The sequence below is a fragment of the Mandrillus leucophaeus genome, unplaced genomic scaffold (assembly GCF_000951045.1).
Source record: "Mandrillus leucophaeus isolate KB7577 unplaced genomic scaffold, Mleu.le_1.0 Scaffold171, whole genome shotgun sequence".
Taxonomy (NCBI): Eukaryota; Metazoa; Chordata; class Mammalia; order Primates; family Cercopithecidae; genus Mandrillus; species Mandrillus leucophaeus.
Genome location: NW_012101710.1, coordinates 2,219,332 through 2,234,839, shown reverse-complemented (window position 1 = coordinate 2,234,839; position 15,508 = coordinate 2,219,332). Strand labels below are relative to the sequence as shown.

General features: G+C 45.0%; 1 protein-coding gene and 1 long non-coding RNA gene across 2 annotated transcripts in view; one reads left to right on the top strand and one right to left on the bottom strand.

The window, feature by feature from the left end:
• Positions 1-15,508, bottom strand: part of CARD11 (caspase recruitment domain family, member 11) — a 144,463-nt gene that overhangs the window by 43,323 nt on the left and 85,632 nt on the right. Inside the window, exons 3-5 of the mRNA XM_011976919.1 lie at positions 5,197-5,409; positions 3,429-3,566; positions 1,835-2,160 (exon numbers count right to left, since the gene is read on the bottom strand). Coding sequence (XP_011832309.1) covers positions 1,835-2,160; positions 3,429-3,566; positions 5,197-5,409 — 677 coding nt within the window. The remainder of the gene's footprint in view (positions 1-1,834; positions 2,161-3,428; positions 3,567-5,196; positions 5,410-15,508) is intronic.
• Positions 1,667-4,713, top strand: LOC105537340. Its single transcript, XR_001005699.1, has 2 exons — positions 1,667-2,131; positions 4,206-4,713. It is a non-coding gene; the product is annotated as an uncharacterized LOC105537340 (long non-coding RNA).

The window sequence follows — 15,508 nt, the reverse complement described above, 5'->3', positions numbered from 1 at the left end:
CCTCCCTCCCTGTCTCCCTCCCTCCCTCCCTCTTCTTCTCTCTCTCTCTCTTTCTCTCTCTCTCTCTCTTTTTCGACAGGCATGGCTTATTGCAGCCCGACCTTCTGGACTCAGGCAATCATCCTGCCTTATCCCCCTGAACTACAGGCGCATACCACCATGCCTGGCTTATTTCTGTAGAGATGCGGTTTTTGTCAGGTTACCTGTGCTGGTCTCAAACTCCTGGACTGAAGCAATCCTCCTGCCTTGGCCTCCCAAAATGCTGGGATTACAGGTGTGAGCCACCAAGCCCAGCCTTCCTGCTATTTCTTCGAAAACAAAAACAGAAACAAAAAAACATGCCTCCTGCTTGTGGCCTTTGCAAGTGCTTTCCCCCTGAGACTTGCATGGATGGCTCCTTTCATCCCTTCAGATCTCTGTTCATGTGTCTCCTTCTCAGAGACCTTTCCTGGCCACCCTATTTAAAGTAGCAACCCTCATGTTCTGTCCTCACGCCCTGTCTTCTCTTCTTGAGAACACTCATTTCTACCAAGTATTTATGCATTTGTTTTCTGATTACAATGTTAGTTCCACCACAGCAGGGTTTTAGTCTTGAGCTATGTATCCCTGGAAAAGAGCCTGGGGGCCAGGCATGGTGGCTTACACCTGTAATCCCAGCACTTTGGGAGGCCAAGGTGGGCAGGTTGCCTGAGCCCAGGAGTTCAAGACCAGCCTGGGCAACATGGCAAAACGCTGTCTCTACTAAAAATAGAAAAAGGGAGGTGAGTAGGAAAAAAATAGAAAAAAGGTAGCTGGCATAGCACGTACCTATAGTCCCAGCTACTTGGGAGGCTAAGTTGGGAGGATCACCTGAGCCTGCAAGGCCAAAGCTACAGTGAGCTGTGATCACACCACTACACTCCAGCTTGGGTGACAGAGTGAGACTCTGTCCAAAAAAACCCCAAAAAACAAAAAACGAAAAGCCTGGTACCTGGTGGCACTCAATAAACAGAAAGAATGAATGAGGCTGGGTGCAGTGGCTCATACCTGTAATCCCACCACTTTGGAAGGCCAAGGCAGGTGGATCACTTGAGCCCAGGAGTTGCAGACCAGCCTGGGCAAAATAGCGAGACCCCTTTTCTACAAAAAAAAATTGAAAGAATAGCCTGGTGTGATGGTGGGCACCTGTAGTCCCAGCTACTTTGGAGGCTGAGACAGGAGGATCGCTTGAGTCTAGGAGGTCAAGGGTGCAGTGAGCCAAGCCATGATTGCACCACTGCAGCCTGGGCAGTGGAAGACCCTGTCTCAAAAAAAAAAAAAGAAAGAAAAGAAAGAAAGAAAAGAAAGGAAGGAAGGAAGAAGGAAGAAAAGAGAGAGAGGAAGAGGAGGGAAAGAGGAAGGAAGGAAGGTGGGAAGAAGGAAGGAAAAGGAAAGGAAAGAAGGAAAAGAAAAAAAAGAAAGGAAAAGAAAAGAAAAAAGACAAAAGAAAGATGTAAATCTCCTTAATTCATTTGCGGAGTGAGCCATTCCAGGAGCCCCACCGGGTCTGAGTGCGCATGCACAAGGCGACTCTGGACCCAGAGGTGGAAAGCCGCACTGGGTCGGTCCTTGTGCGCATGTCTGCCCATGCGCATAGGGGATGTAGGCGCTGAACCGGTAGCGCTAAGCACTATGGGTACCGGCGCAGGCGCATGGTGGACCCAGGACCCCCAGAGGCCCTGTGTCCTCCATTCCCTCTCACCTGGCTGGCACGAAGTTCTGGGAGACCATGTGCATGTGCTTGTACCTGCTTTATGGGGGACCTGAGCCCTGGTGACATTTGTTTCCCCCAGAGTAGCCCTTGGACACCCCTCACCTCGAGTTGAAGGTCTCGGCTCCTCATGACCGCCATGTTCTTCTCCTCACTGAGCTGTGCGTAGCGCATGGCTAAGTTGTAGTTGTCGTCCTTCACCTTGACCAGCTCGTCATTGTAGCTGTCCCGCTCTTCCTTCATCTTGTAGTACCGCTCCTGGAAGGTCAGCAACTCCACACGCGTCAGCGTCATCTGCTTCTTCTCATCCTCCAGCTGCCGCAACCTGGCCAGCAGCTCGCAGCGTTGCAGATCCTTGGCCTTCATCTGCTGCTGCAGCTTGATGACCTCGTTCATCAGGAAGTGCGTGAGGCCCTCGTGGCCCTCCTCCACTGTGGAGAGGGGGCACCCAGTCAGGCCTGAGGACTGGGAAGTGGAAAAAGGAGGTTCCAGACGCAGGGCAGGTGCCATTCATTCACTCACTCACTCACCAACGTTGTGCGGAGCTCTTTACTCACTCTGCCCACGAGCTACTGGGGATTCAGAGTGAGCAAGACTTACAGCTTTGGCCCCGGGAGAGCTTATGGTGTAATAAGAGAAACACATTTTAAAAAAATCAAATGATCACCACAAACAGAATTACAGACCGTGAGGATTTCACAAAGTAAAGGTAGATGGAGCTATGAGAGTGTGTGGCAGAGGTCCAGATTCAGCCTCGTGGGCAGAGGGGGTTGGAGAAGGCTCCTGATGGTTGAGGTACAATGTTAAGTTCGGGAGGGAAGAGGCATTCTAGGAAAGGGGAACAACATTGCCAAGGCCATATGGGGAGAAGGGAGGAACCTGGCATATTTCAGGAACTGAACAAAGACCAAAGTGGCTGAAGGAGAGAGATAGAAGAGAAAGGTGAGGCTGGGGGTGTCAGCAGGGACTGGATCATGAAGGGTCCTTGTGGGCTGCATTAAAGACCTAGGTCTTTTTTATATTTTAAAACAGGGTCTCACTCTGTCACCCAGACTGGAATGCAGGGGCATGATCATAGCTTATTGCAGCCTAAAACTCCTGGGTTCAAGCAATTCTGTGGCTGCAGCCTCCAAAAGTGTAGGAATTTCAGGCATGAGGCACTGTGCTTGGACAAGACCTGGGTCTTTACAAAGAAACAATGAAAAACCACCAGAGGGTTTTAAATAAGGGAGGAAGAATGGAGAAAGCACTGAAACAGATGGGGAATTGATATAGAGAGTTGATGGGGTTGTGAGAGTCTGGACTGTGGGAAGTGTTGGGGAGGGAGAGAAGACTGATTCAAGAATGTTATAGAAAGGAAGATTAAGAAAGCAAGATGCTCAAGGGCTCTGGCCCATGAGACACTCCAAAGAATGCAGTCAAGGCAAGGACAAGATCTACTGGGTAGAATGAACTTGTGTTCCACTCGGCGCCATTCATGGGGGATGGTCCGTGAACACCCATTTCTCTTGGCTCCTGCTTCATTTTGCCCCTGTTAACCTATCTTTCATCATCAAGCAAAATAAGTGGTTGACAGACCCCAGTTCTATATGTCATAGATTCACAGCTTTAGAACCATGCCACTACTGAGGACACACACACACACTCATAACGCCCCTCCTATTAGAGTCCAGATGTTCCCAATGGCAAAAGCACTTACCCACAATAGTGGAGAATCTCCGGGTGGGCTCTTTCCCAGTCACCAGTTTGTACAGCTCGGGGTAATAAAATTCCAGGCTCTCCAAGAAGACCACATAGCCCCTTTGCCCCTTGGTATGTAGAATGTCCAACAGCCGGCCTAGGGGAAAGACCAGATCACTCTGTGAGAATACATACCTGATGGAACACAAGTCCCTGTGGCTGGTCTCATCCTGGACTTGTGTCCTTCAGTCAACTCTAAGAAGACAGTCTCCCCACATTCTATCACTTCTGAGTTGTATCTTGGAGCCCAGATGACGTAAATCAAAGTGCCAGGCCCTCCGCAGGGATTCGTTGAGCATTCGTTTTCTTTTTCTAATAAATTGGTAGAACCAGGATAAATGGAATTGCCGCCCCAGTTTTGAAGTTTCCCAACTGACCAGGGCCAAAATGAACCATGTAGGCACCAGGTCTTCTATGACTGAAGGAGGTTGGAAGCACGATAAAAATTATGGAATGATATATGGTTCTCTGGGATTGAGAGCAGGAAGATAAATATTTGGGTGAGGGGCTAGGAAAAATCATAGGAAGCAGGGATAGTTCTAGGCTTTTCTTTGAGATTATGACACAACCTGGAAACACCTTAAGTGTAATTTCCCCAGCAGGTCCCAGTTTGTACACTATTGATTCCGCTTATTGCTTACATTTCTGGGCCCTTCCTTAAACATTTTATTTTCAGATATTTCTTCTGAGATATAGAAGAAGAAAGGTAGGTCTTAAAACTCGACCTTTTCCTTAGGACGGACGGAAGAAATACATTTGATGTGATGTCAACCCCGATGGTTTGGTGAAGCTGCCTGCAGTACTGTTTTGAGAAATATTCCAAAGTTACATCCAAGCTCAGTGGGAAAACATGCTGATTAGTGATGTCTGCCATGGATGCCAGAGAGTCGCAGCTGATGAGCCATTTACCACCAGCCACGCTGGGGGACAGTGATTATCAAACCTTCTAAACTGATCCGTAGAAAGAAAAACATTTAACATTGTGGTCTAGTGACCACAAAGATAACTCTACAAATACATGTGTATACACAAGTACATAATATACAATTAAAACAAGCTTCATAAACCATATTTATTACCTTTACTGAATATGATAAAGTGTCCTACCCACCCACCCCCCCCGGAAGTCAGGCTAGAAAAGCCTGTGGCACCCTTCTTGGAATAATATTTTTAAATAGATAAAGTACATCAGATTACAAAAGAAACCAATTATAATAAAATCCAGTTATCAAATATTAAATAAATTTGTGTTTCAGTAACGTACTTCTTTATTAATGCACTAAATAACAAGACCTCTTGGCAGATCTAATAAGTACTGTAATTTTGAAAGAGAGATGAGTGTAAGTGGCATTTTGAGAGATTTGCAGTAGCTGTAGTGATAGGAAGAGATCTGTAATTTTCATTGTTGCCTAAGTCACAGGAGTTATTAATCACTACTGTAATTCGTGGCCTCCTGACATTTGCAATTGAGGGCAATGCTAAATTGCTGTTGAGGTTAGTAAAATAAAGACGGCATTTCTTCCCCACTCCCAGCTTACGTATTCTTTGCGTTCTATACACAGACAGCTTGAGTTCTATACACAGATGAGTGGGTGGTGGTCTGTGGACCCCAGTTTAAAAATCCCTGACCTAGAGCAACCTCATTTTGGTACAGCTACCAAAGGGTATGTCTGGAAGTTGCCTTGTGCTGTAGCCCTCCCTCTCCCACAAAGAGGTCCTAAGGTTACCTGCCCGGTTGATCTTGGACGGCAGCATAGGAGCATTAAGCACTTCATCTTCATCCTGCTCATCAATGACCTTACACTGACGCAGGTAGGGCGTGAGCTTGGCGGGGTTGATGTAGCGGCTGAGCATGTGCCGGTTACACTCCACATTCTCCCACAAGGCGTCCTCTTCATCCTTCAGTGTCTCCATGTAGTCATCCATCTCTGGCCCTCCTCCTTTTAGACATAAACCCCAACAAGCTTAATAAAAGAGTCTCACCGGAACAGCTGTATAAACTGCTCTGGAGTAATCTCTAGAATATATTAAGTTAAAAAAAAGTCCCGTACAGTAAAGTATATATGGCATTTTACCTTTTATCTAAGAAAGGGGGTATGAATATAAAAATATACATTTCCTTATATACTAAACATAAACAATGGAAGTTTAAGCCATAAAATTTTTAAAAGATTATTTATAGGGCAGAGAGGGAAAATCCTGCGGTTGCAGTCTACCCTTTCCATCCAAGTTTTTATGTCTTACTAAAAATGTATAGTTCCCTAAACAATATATACTACTGGTTTTTGTTTTAAAATTTCACATAAATGGTGTCATACTGTATATTTCCTTTTTCAACATGTTTTTCTCCCTCTACATTTTTTTTTTGAGATTTATCTAGGTGGATACATACAGATCTAAGTCATTCATTTTTAAAAACAGCTTTATTGTGATATAATTCACATATTATACAAGTTACCTTTTTAATATGTTCAATTCAGTGATTTTAGTATATTCATAGAATTGTGCAACCACCACCACAATCAATTTAAAAACGTTTCCGTCATTTCAAAAAGAAGCTCCTCACCCTTTATTAGCCACTCTCAATTTCCCTCTAGTCCCTGCCCCTCCATCCCGTGTAACTACTCATTCACCTTCTGTCTGTATAGATTTGCCTTTTCTGTACATTTTATACAAGTGAAATCCTACAATTTATAGTCTTTCATGGCTGGCTTCTTTCGCTTAGCAACTTTTCAAGGTTTGTTCCTGTTGTAGCATGTATCAGGACTTCATTTATTTGAAATTGCTCAGTGATTTTTTCATTGCATGGACACACCACATTTTGCTTGTCTGTTCATTCACTAATGGACATTTGAGTTGTTTCTGCCTTTTGTCTATTATGAACAATGCTGCTATGAACGTTCATATACCAGTTTTTGTGTGACTGTATGTTTTTATTTCCCTTGGGTAGATACATAGGAGTGGATTGTTAGGCCATATGGCAACTCTATATTTAACATTTTGAGGAACTGCCAAACTGTTTTCCAAAGCAGCTGCATCATTTTACATTGCCACCAGCAAGCCATGAGGGTTTTAATTCCTCCATATTCTTGCTAACACTTGTTATTGTCTGCCTTTTTTTATTACAGCTCTCCTACTGAGTGTGAAGTAGCATCTCATTGTGGTTTTGATTTGCATTTCCCTAATGACTAACGATGTTGAACATCTTTTCATGTGCATATTGGCCATTTGTGCATTGAGAAATGTCTATTCAAATCCTTTGCCCATTTTAAAATTGTGTTGTTTGTCTTTTTATTATTGAGTTGTAGGATTTTGTTATGTATTCTGGATGCAAGCCACTTATCAGATATATGACTTGCAAATATTTCTCTCATTCTGTCAGTTGTCTTCCCTTTCTTAAAAGCATTGTTTGTAGCATAAAACTTTTAAATTTTGAGGTAATTTATTTTTTTCTTTTTTTCACTTGTACTCTTGGCATGTATCTAAAACACCATTGTCTAATTCAAGATGATGAAGATTTACTCCTGTTTTTTTCCTTTGAATATTATACCTTAGTTCTTACGTTGAGGATGATCCATTTTGAGTTAATTTTTGTGTATGGTGTGAGGTAGGGGTCCAACTGCATTCTTTTGTGTGTGGATGTCCAGTTGTCCAAGCACAGTTTGTTTGAAAAGACTATTCTTTCCCCATTGAATGATTTTGCTACCCTTGTTGACAATCAACTGACCATAAAAGTAAACATTTGTTTTTGCACTATTGATTCTATTCCATTGATCTATATGTGTATCCTTATGACAGTACTACATTGTCTTGATTATTGAAGATTTGTAGATTTGTAGTAGGCCTTGAAATTGGGAAGTATGAGTCTCCCAAACTTGTTCTTTTTCAAAATTGTTTTGGCTATTAGGTGCCTTTTACAACTCTTACGGATTTTGGGATTAGGATGTCAATTTGTGCAAAAAAATGCAGTTGGTATTTTGGTAGTGAATCTGCTGAATATCTAGATCAATTTGGGGAGTACTGCTACCTAACAATATTGAATCTTCTGATCTGTGAACATGGGGATGTCTTTCTTTAAATCTTCTTTAATTTCTTTCAGCAATGTTTCATAGTTCTCAGTGTACAAATCTTGCACTTCTTTTGTTAAATATATTCCTAAGTATTTCATTATGTTTGATGACATTATAAATGGGAGTTTTTTTCTTAATTTCATTTGTGGAATATTCATTGCTGGTCTATAGATATATAATTTATTTTTGTATATTGACCTCGTATTCTGCAACCTTGTGAAATCATTTATTAGTTCTCATAATTTGTTAGAGACACCTTATGATATCCTATATATAAGATCACGTCATTTGCAGATAAAGATAGTTTTACTTCTGTTTTTCCAATCTGGGTGCCTTTTATTTTTCTTCCTTGCCTAATTGCTCTGGCTAAAATACCTCCAGTACTATGTTAGATAGAAGTGTTGACAGCAGGAATCCTTGTTTTGTTACTGATGTTAGCGGACAGCATCCAGTCTTTCACTGTCAAGTATGACATTAGCTGTAGGCTTTTGCTTTTGTTTTTAGAATAGATGTCCTTTATCAGGTTGAGGAAGTTTTCTTACCTTCTTGGTTTATTGAATGTTTTTACCCCGAAAGGGTTCTTAATTTTTTCAGATGCTTTTTCTGCATTTATTGAGGCTGCCGTGTGGTTTTTGTTTTTTATTCTATCGATATGGTTACACTACCTGACTTTCAGCTGTTAAACCAACCTTATATTCCTGGCATAAATCCCATGTGGTCATGGTATATAATTCTTTTTATATGTTGCTGGATTTAATTAGCCAGTTTTTAAAAATAGGATTTTTGCATTCATATTCATAGGAGATATTGGTCTGTAGTTTTCTTTTCCTGTGATGTCATTGTCTGGTTTTGATATCAGGGTATATCAGGGTATTTCTTTTCCTGTGATGTCATTGTCTGGTTTTGATATTGGCCTCAGAATGATTTAGGAAGTGTTGCTTCCTCTCCTGCTTTTTGGAAGCGGCTTTTAAAAATTGGTATTAATTTTTCTTTTGTTTGGTAGAACTTACAAGTGAAGACAGCTGGGCATGGGTTTTTCTTTGTGGATTATTTTTACAAATTCAGGCTCCTTACTTATTACAGGTCTGTTCATATTTTCTGTTTGTCTTGAGCCAGTTTCAGTAGTTTGTGTCTTTCTAGGAATTTGTCCACTATATTTAAGTTATCCAATTTATTGGCAGCAATTGCTCACAGTTCCCTTCATAATTCTTTTTATCTCTGTAAGTTCAGTTATAATTTCCCCCCTTTCATTTCTGATTCTAGTAATTTGCATCTTCTCTTATTTTGTTGATATATCAAAGAACCAACTTTTGGTTTCATTAATTCTCTGTATTCCTTTTCTATTCTCAGGTTCATTTTCTTCTACTCTAGTCTTGATTATTTCCTTTCTTTTCATTGCTTTAGGTTTAGTTAGCACTTCTTTTTCTACTTTTGTAAGAGAGGAGGTAAAATTGCCTTTGCAAAATTTGTAACAAAAATTCTGACAGTGAAAGAGATCTGACGTAACCAATTCCATCTTGCTTCTAACCTCCAAGCTGTCCTTGTTCATTCCTGGGCAGAGGCCAAACTGATTTTGGGAGGAACTTAGTTCATAGATTAATGTATTATTCTGCTGCTGTCAGATGGAGTGTACTACAGATGTCTGTTAGGTCTGATTTTTTTTGTTTTGAGACAGAGCCTCTCTCTGTCACCCAGGCTGGAGTGCAGTGGTGCAGTCGTTACTCACTCCAGGTTCCGCTTCCTGGGTTCCCGCCAGCGCATCTGGCTAATTTTTGTATTTTTAGTAGAGACAGGGTTTCATCATGTTGGCCAGGATGGTCTCGAATTCCTGATCTCAAGTAATCCACCTGCATTGGCCTCCCCAAATGCTGGGATTACAGGTGTGAGCCACCAAGCCCGGCCAGGTCTGGTTTGTTTATAGTGTTGTGCAAGTCTCTTATTTGTTGATCTTCTGCCTAGTTGTTCTATCCATTATTGAAAGTAGAGTAATAACGTCTTCAACTCCTTTTTTTTTTGAGACGGAGTCTCACTCTGTCACCCAGGCTGGAGTGCAATGGCGTGATCTCGGCTCACTGCAACGTCTGCCTCCCGGGTTCAAGTGATTCTCCTGCCTCAGCCTCCCGAGTAGCTAGGATTACAGGCGCCTGTCACCACGCCTGGCTAATTTTGTATTTTTAGTGGAGACTGGGTTTATCCATTTTGGCCAGGCTGGTCTCGAACTCCTGACCTCAGGTGATCCACCTGCCTTGGCCTCCCAAACTGCTGGGACTACAGGCATGAGCCACTGCGCCCAGCCAACGTCTTCAACTCTTATTGTTGAATTGTGTATCTCTCCCTCCAGCTCTGTCTGTCTTTGCTTCATGTATCTGGGGCTCTGATAGGTGCACATGCTTATAACTCTTATAGCTTCCCAGTGGATTGACCATTTTATCATTATGAGATGTTCTTTAGCCACAGCCAAATTCCTGGACCTGGGGATTTCATATGTGGTGGGATGGGTGAGTGTGCTGGGGGCAACTGAGCTAGAAGGTGGCATTGGTGTAGCCATGGAGGTTGGAGCTCAGCCAGGGTGAAGAGACATGCAGGCAGGTCAAGGCTATCAGGGCAGAGAAGAGACAAGCAGAGGAAGCTGGTCTGCCAAGTGGCACCATGGCGAGACCACGAGGTTCCATGAGAAGCGGATGGCCGGGGTCATCTCTCTTGGTGCATAACTCAGTTCCCAACCTCATGAGCCTTGGCCTTCTGTGGTGTCTGGTCCTTGTTGTAGGCCTTCTATATCCCTCCACCTTCCCCATTAATTTGAGCCATTAAATTTTTTTAAAAAATTATTTTTAGAGACAGAGTTTCGCTCTGCCACCCAGGCTGGAATGCAGTGGGGCAATCCTAGCTCATGGCAGCCTCAAACTCTTGGGCTCAAGCAATCCTCCCATCTCAGCCTCCTGAGTGGCTAGGACTACAGGTGTATGCCTCCACCCCTGGCTATTTTGAACCTTTTTGGTAGAGACAGGGTCTCACTACAGGCATGCACCACCATGCTGTAGTTTGCCCAGGCTAGTCTCAAACTCCTGGCCTCAAATGATCCTCCTATCTCAGCCTCCCAAAGTGCTGAGATTACAAGCATGAGCCACCACTCTTGGTCAATTTGAGATATTTCAGGGGTGATTTTGTTCCCTGCAACCCAAGTGCCTTGAGTAAAAATGTCTATTTGCTGTCATGAGCAAAAGTTATATTTAAAGTAATTAAAAATGAGGATTCGGTCTGCATTCAATCCAATGAACTTGGCACAGATGACAACCTCCTTAGTTCACTGCCTTAAGTCCTGTCCTCTACAAGCCTTTTGCTAACACATGGCACTGGCCACCTGAGTCATAGCCAGCAACATCATAGACATGCCCACAACAATGGCTCATTCTGACAACATGACCATGTGATCATTTGCATTTAGAAAGGAAAATGTACTTGCTTTTATTATTTTTAAGAAGTGGACAGCCTAAGAATTTTATTCAACGAATTATTTATTGACTAGGTGGCAGGCACTGCTGGTGTCTCTCCACACTACCCCTTGACTTCCTGCTAACGGAACCCCCCTTTTTTGCCCCCCCAAAACCAGGCAATCTGATGCTTCAGGGAGGCTGAATATCTTTTGAGCTGCAAAGAGCGGCCGTCATTTGGTCTCTACCAGTAGTGTAGAAACAAGCCGGTGAAGTGCTCTTGGCCATGCAACCTGCAGGAACACGCACTGGGGGCGGCTCTGGAGGCTTTCCTTGATCTTTAACAGGGACACCTTGTCCTTGGGCTTTTGGCTGTGGGTGTGTAAAGATGGATGTGATAGTTTGGGTCACTGCACCTCAGCCTGTACCCCTCGGGTGACATCAAGGACCGAGGGTCTTTCCAGCTCTCTGCTCTGCCGTCCTGAGGATTCACCCTGAGGTGAGGACTGGAAAGATCCTCGGTCCTTCATGTCATTTCCTGGGCACTGAATGAACCAGCAGTGGGCTCCTCCCACCTCTGGACTCCTGTAAAACATAAATGCTCTTTGTTCCAAGCCTTGTGAAGTTGAGTCAACTGTGATTTGCAACCCCAAAGCCTCCTAACTAGTAAATACATCTACTTAGCACAAACACTTGCTCAGCGCCATGAATGCACAAGAGAGCTGAAAGTGCATTACACCTTTTGCTTACACCTTTTGCGGGGTCAGAAGGCACGTGCCTAGGAATTAAACAGCAGTTCAAGGCAAGAAGACGGGCAGGTCTGGATGGACCAAGAAGCATTACTTATCAGCCTTCATGAACAAGGAGGTTGTAGTTGACACATGCCAACCACCTGTTACAAGAGTGCTCAGTGACATAGAAAGCCTTCCTCCCGGGACTGGGGTGACCTGGTGCAGCCACCTCAGCAGCCTGTCAGCTAAGCAGGAAATAACTAGGGCAAAATCTTTCCGAAGCAGAGATGAAAGGGACGCTCCTACCTCATCATAGCTCTCTGCAGCCTCGACATCCCAGGCTCCAGCAATCCTCCTACCTCAGCCTCCTCAGTAGCTGGGACTATAGGCGCACACCACCATGCCCGGCTAAGAGACCCTCCTACCTCAGATGCAGTGAAATCACAGACCCTGGATCTCGTTGAAACCTGTCCCATCGTTAATGCCCCTGTGTAGCACAGTTGCTTAGCAACCAGGGTGAAGAGGAACTTAGGAAAGCTGACCAGTTTGTGAGTGCCTGGAGTGAAAGGGCCTCTTCATCCTCAGCCGACTTGAGTGAGAAGTGGCTCTGTGCTGAGCACTGTGCTGGGAACAGAGGGTGCAAAGACATTTCCCACACAGCTCCTGAGCTGCAAGCTGCTCAGAGGTTGGTGGTAAGTGTCAGCCGCCCACACAAGCCCCGGTGGGAGGAACAGCATCCTCTGGAACCCTGCAGAGAGGGCAGCCGCACGCCCTGCTGGCGGAACAGGAAGTGCTTCCCCTCTGGGCTGCACGTGTGCCAGGCATCGGGCCTGACCCTTTATAGAAATTATCTCATTTGGCCGGGCGTGGTGATTACACCTGTAATCCCAGCACTTTGGGGGGCCAAAGTGGGTAGATCACTTGAGATCAGGAGTTCAAGTCCAGCCTGGCCAACATGGTGAAACCCAGTCTCTACTAAAAATACAAAACATCAGCTGAGCATGGTGGCGGGCACCTGTAGTCCCAGCTACTCAGGAGGCAGAGGCAAGAGAATCACTTGAACCCGGGAGGCAGAGCTTGCAGTGAACCCAGATCGTTCCACTGCACTCCAGCCCTGGCAACAGAGCAAGATGCTGTCTCAAAATAAAAAAAAAAAAAAAAAGGAAAGAAATCATCTCTTTTAATGACCACAGCGGCTCTGAGAGGTGGACGTGCTCACCCTTGTTTTGTAGACAAGGAAACCAAGAAGCAGAGAACCCTAGCGACTTGCTGAGGGTCATACAGCAAGTCTAACTGGGATTCCAGCCCAGGCCTCCTCCACGTGAAGACCTCCCTGAGGTTCCCCTCCTTAGAGAGGTGGGAGCATTTCGAGTGGGAGTTTGCTAGGCAGAGGGAGAGGCAAGATAAAGCAGCCCGGTGAAGGGTGAGCTCATATCACAAAGACCCGGAGCCATGATCTGGGAGCATCTGTTCTCACTTGGAGTGACAGAGTAAGGATGCTCTTGCACCTCTGTCCCCAGCAGGGGCTCACCTGCAGACATTTGTTACTGGATGGAAAAAACCCACAAGGACTGGAAAACAAGTCAGTTTCACCTAGTAGGGTTGAACATGCAGACCACACATGCCAGGAGTCCCTTTTAGATATCATCCCTAGAGAAATTCTCCCCGTGTACATCCAGAGACCTGCGCAAGAATGTTCCACAGCAACACCCTGTACCCAAAACCAGAAACCACACATAGACCTCGTGCAACAGCGTGGATAAATAAACTGTGTATTCAATGCTGGCGTACTCCCCAGCAGTGAAAATGGAAAGAAATATGACCACGTGCATTAGCACAGGTGGACCTCAGGAACATGACGTTGAGTGAAAAAGCAAGCCACAGAAGATGCATGGCATAAAACTGTCTATAAATACTTCAAAAACAGGCCGGGCACAGTGGCTCACGCCTATAATCTCAGCACTTTGGGAGGCCCAGGTGGGAGGATTGTTTGAGGCCAGAAGTTTGAGACCAGCCTGGAAAACACAGCGAGACCCCATCTCTACAAAAAATAAAAACAAATTAGCCGGGCATGGTGGCACACGCCTGTAGTCCCAGCTACTTGGGAGGCAGGAGGATCTCTTGGGCCTAGGAGGTGGAGGCTGCAATTAACTATGATCGTACCACTGCATTCCAGCCTGGGAAACAGTGAGACCCTGTCTCTAAAAAATTAAAAAAAAAAAAATGTAAAACAAGGTTGAGTGAGATGGCTCATGCCTGAAATCCCAGTACTTTGGAAGGCCGAGATGGAGACTGGGAGTTTGAGGCCAGGAGTTTGAGGCCAGCCTGGGCGATATAGCAAGACCTCATCTCTACAGAAAAATAAAAACTTAGCTGGGTGTGGGGTTGCGTGCTTGTAGTTAGTCCCAGCTACCCAGAAGGCTGAGTCGGAAGGATTGCTTAAGACCCAGAGGTCGAGGCTGCAGGGAGCTATCGCCATACCACTGCACTCCAGCCTGGGAGACAGAGCGAAACCCTGTCTCAAAAATCATTTTTTTTGGTAAACATACAAAACGAAACCCTACTGTTAAAGATATACGGCAAAACTATACCAAGAAACAAGGGACTGATGAAAATCAGAATGGTGGCTTCCCCTGGGGAGGGGCAGCCAGGCAGATGTGATCTTGGAAGGGCCCTGGGGGACATTGGTGATACAAGGAATTATTGTTATGCTTCAACTGGGGACACGAGTGTCCATGTCATTGTTCTGTGTCTCGTGGATACACATTATGTATACATATTTATATGTATGAAATATTTCATGGAAAATAAATCTATGGAGAGTGTAGCCAGCCTCAAAAGAAAAAAAAAATGTCTCAGACACAATTCGAAATGAATTTTACCTTCCAGCACTTCTCTCTAACTCAGCCTGACTCAGCCTCATCACCGGGATGAACCCGGCGGCTCTGTCAAGCTCTGGGCAGTTTCTTTGAAGGCAGTTTTCTCAGAAATGCTCCTGGAGGTCCCGAGGCTCTGAACTTTAACAGCCTTGCAGGTTGGATGGCCCGTCCCTACCTAAGTCTTAGCCAGAGCTTGTCACAACCCGCAGCTCGGACCCAACCTTCGGCAGGGTTTGACTTCCAGTGTGAGACAGGTCCTAGGCCACACGAGTCTCTCTGCAAATGGCTGAACAGCAAGTGCCAGGCCCCCAGGCCAGGCTCCACAGGAAGGGCTGTGTTGCTCACCTTCCCTGGGAACCAAAGGATCTGGAGGTGACCCACCGGAGGATGAATTCCATGAGAGCTGGTGGCCTCACGTCCTGACTGACTCATTCAAAACCTCTATTGTGGCTTCTTCTTGCTGTTATGATAAAGTTCCAATCTTTTTTTATTTTTATTTTTTGAGATAGGGTCTTACTCTGTTGTCCAGGCTGGAGTGCAGTAGCGTGATCTCAGCTCACAGCAGCCTCTGCCTCCTGAGCTCAAGCAATCCTCCTGCCTCCGCCTACTGAGTAGCTGGGACCACAGGCAAAACCACTATGCCCAGCTAATATTTTAAAAATTGTTTTTGTAGAGATGGGGTCTTCCTATGTTGTCGAGGCTGGTCTCAAACTTCTGGGCTCGAGTGATCTTCCCGCCCTGGACTCCCAAAGTGCTGGGATTACAGGCATGACCACCATGCCAAGCCACGATCAACTTTTTTTTTTTTTTTTTTTTGAGACAGAGTCTTGCTCTTTTGCCCAGGCTGGAGTGCAGTGGCACCATCTCGGCTCACTGCAGCCTCGGCCTCCTGGGTTCAAGTGATTCTCCTGCCTCAGCCTCCTGAGTA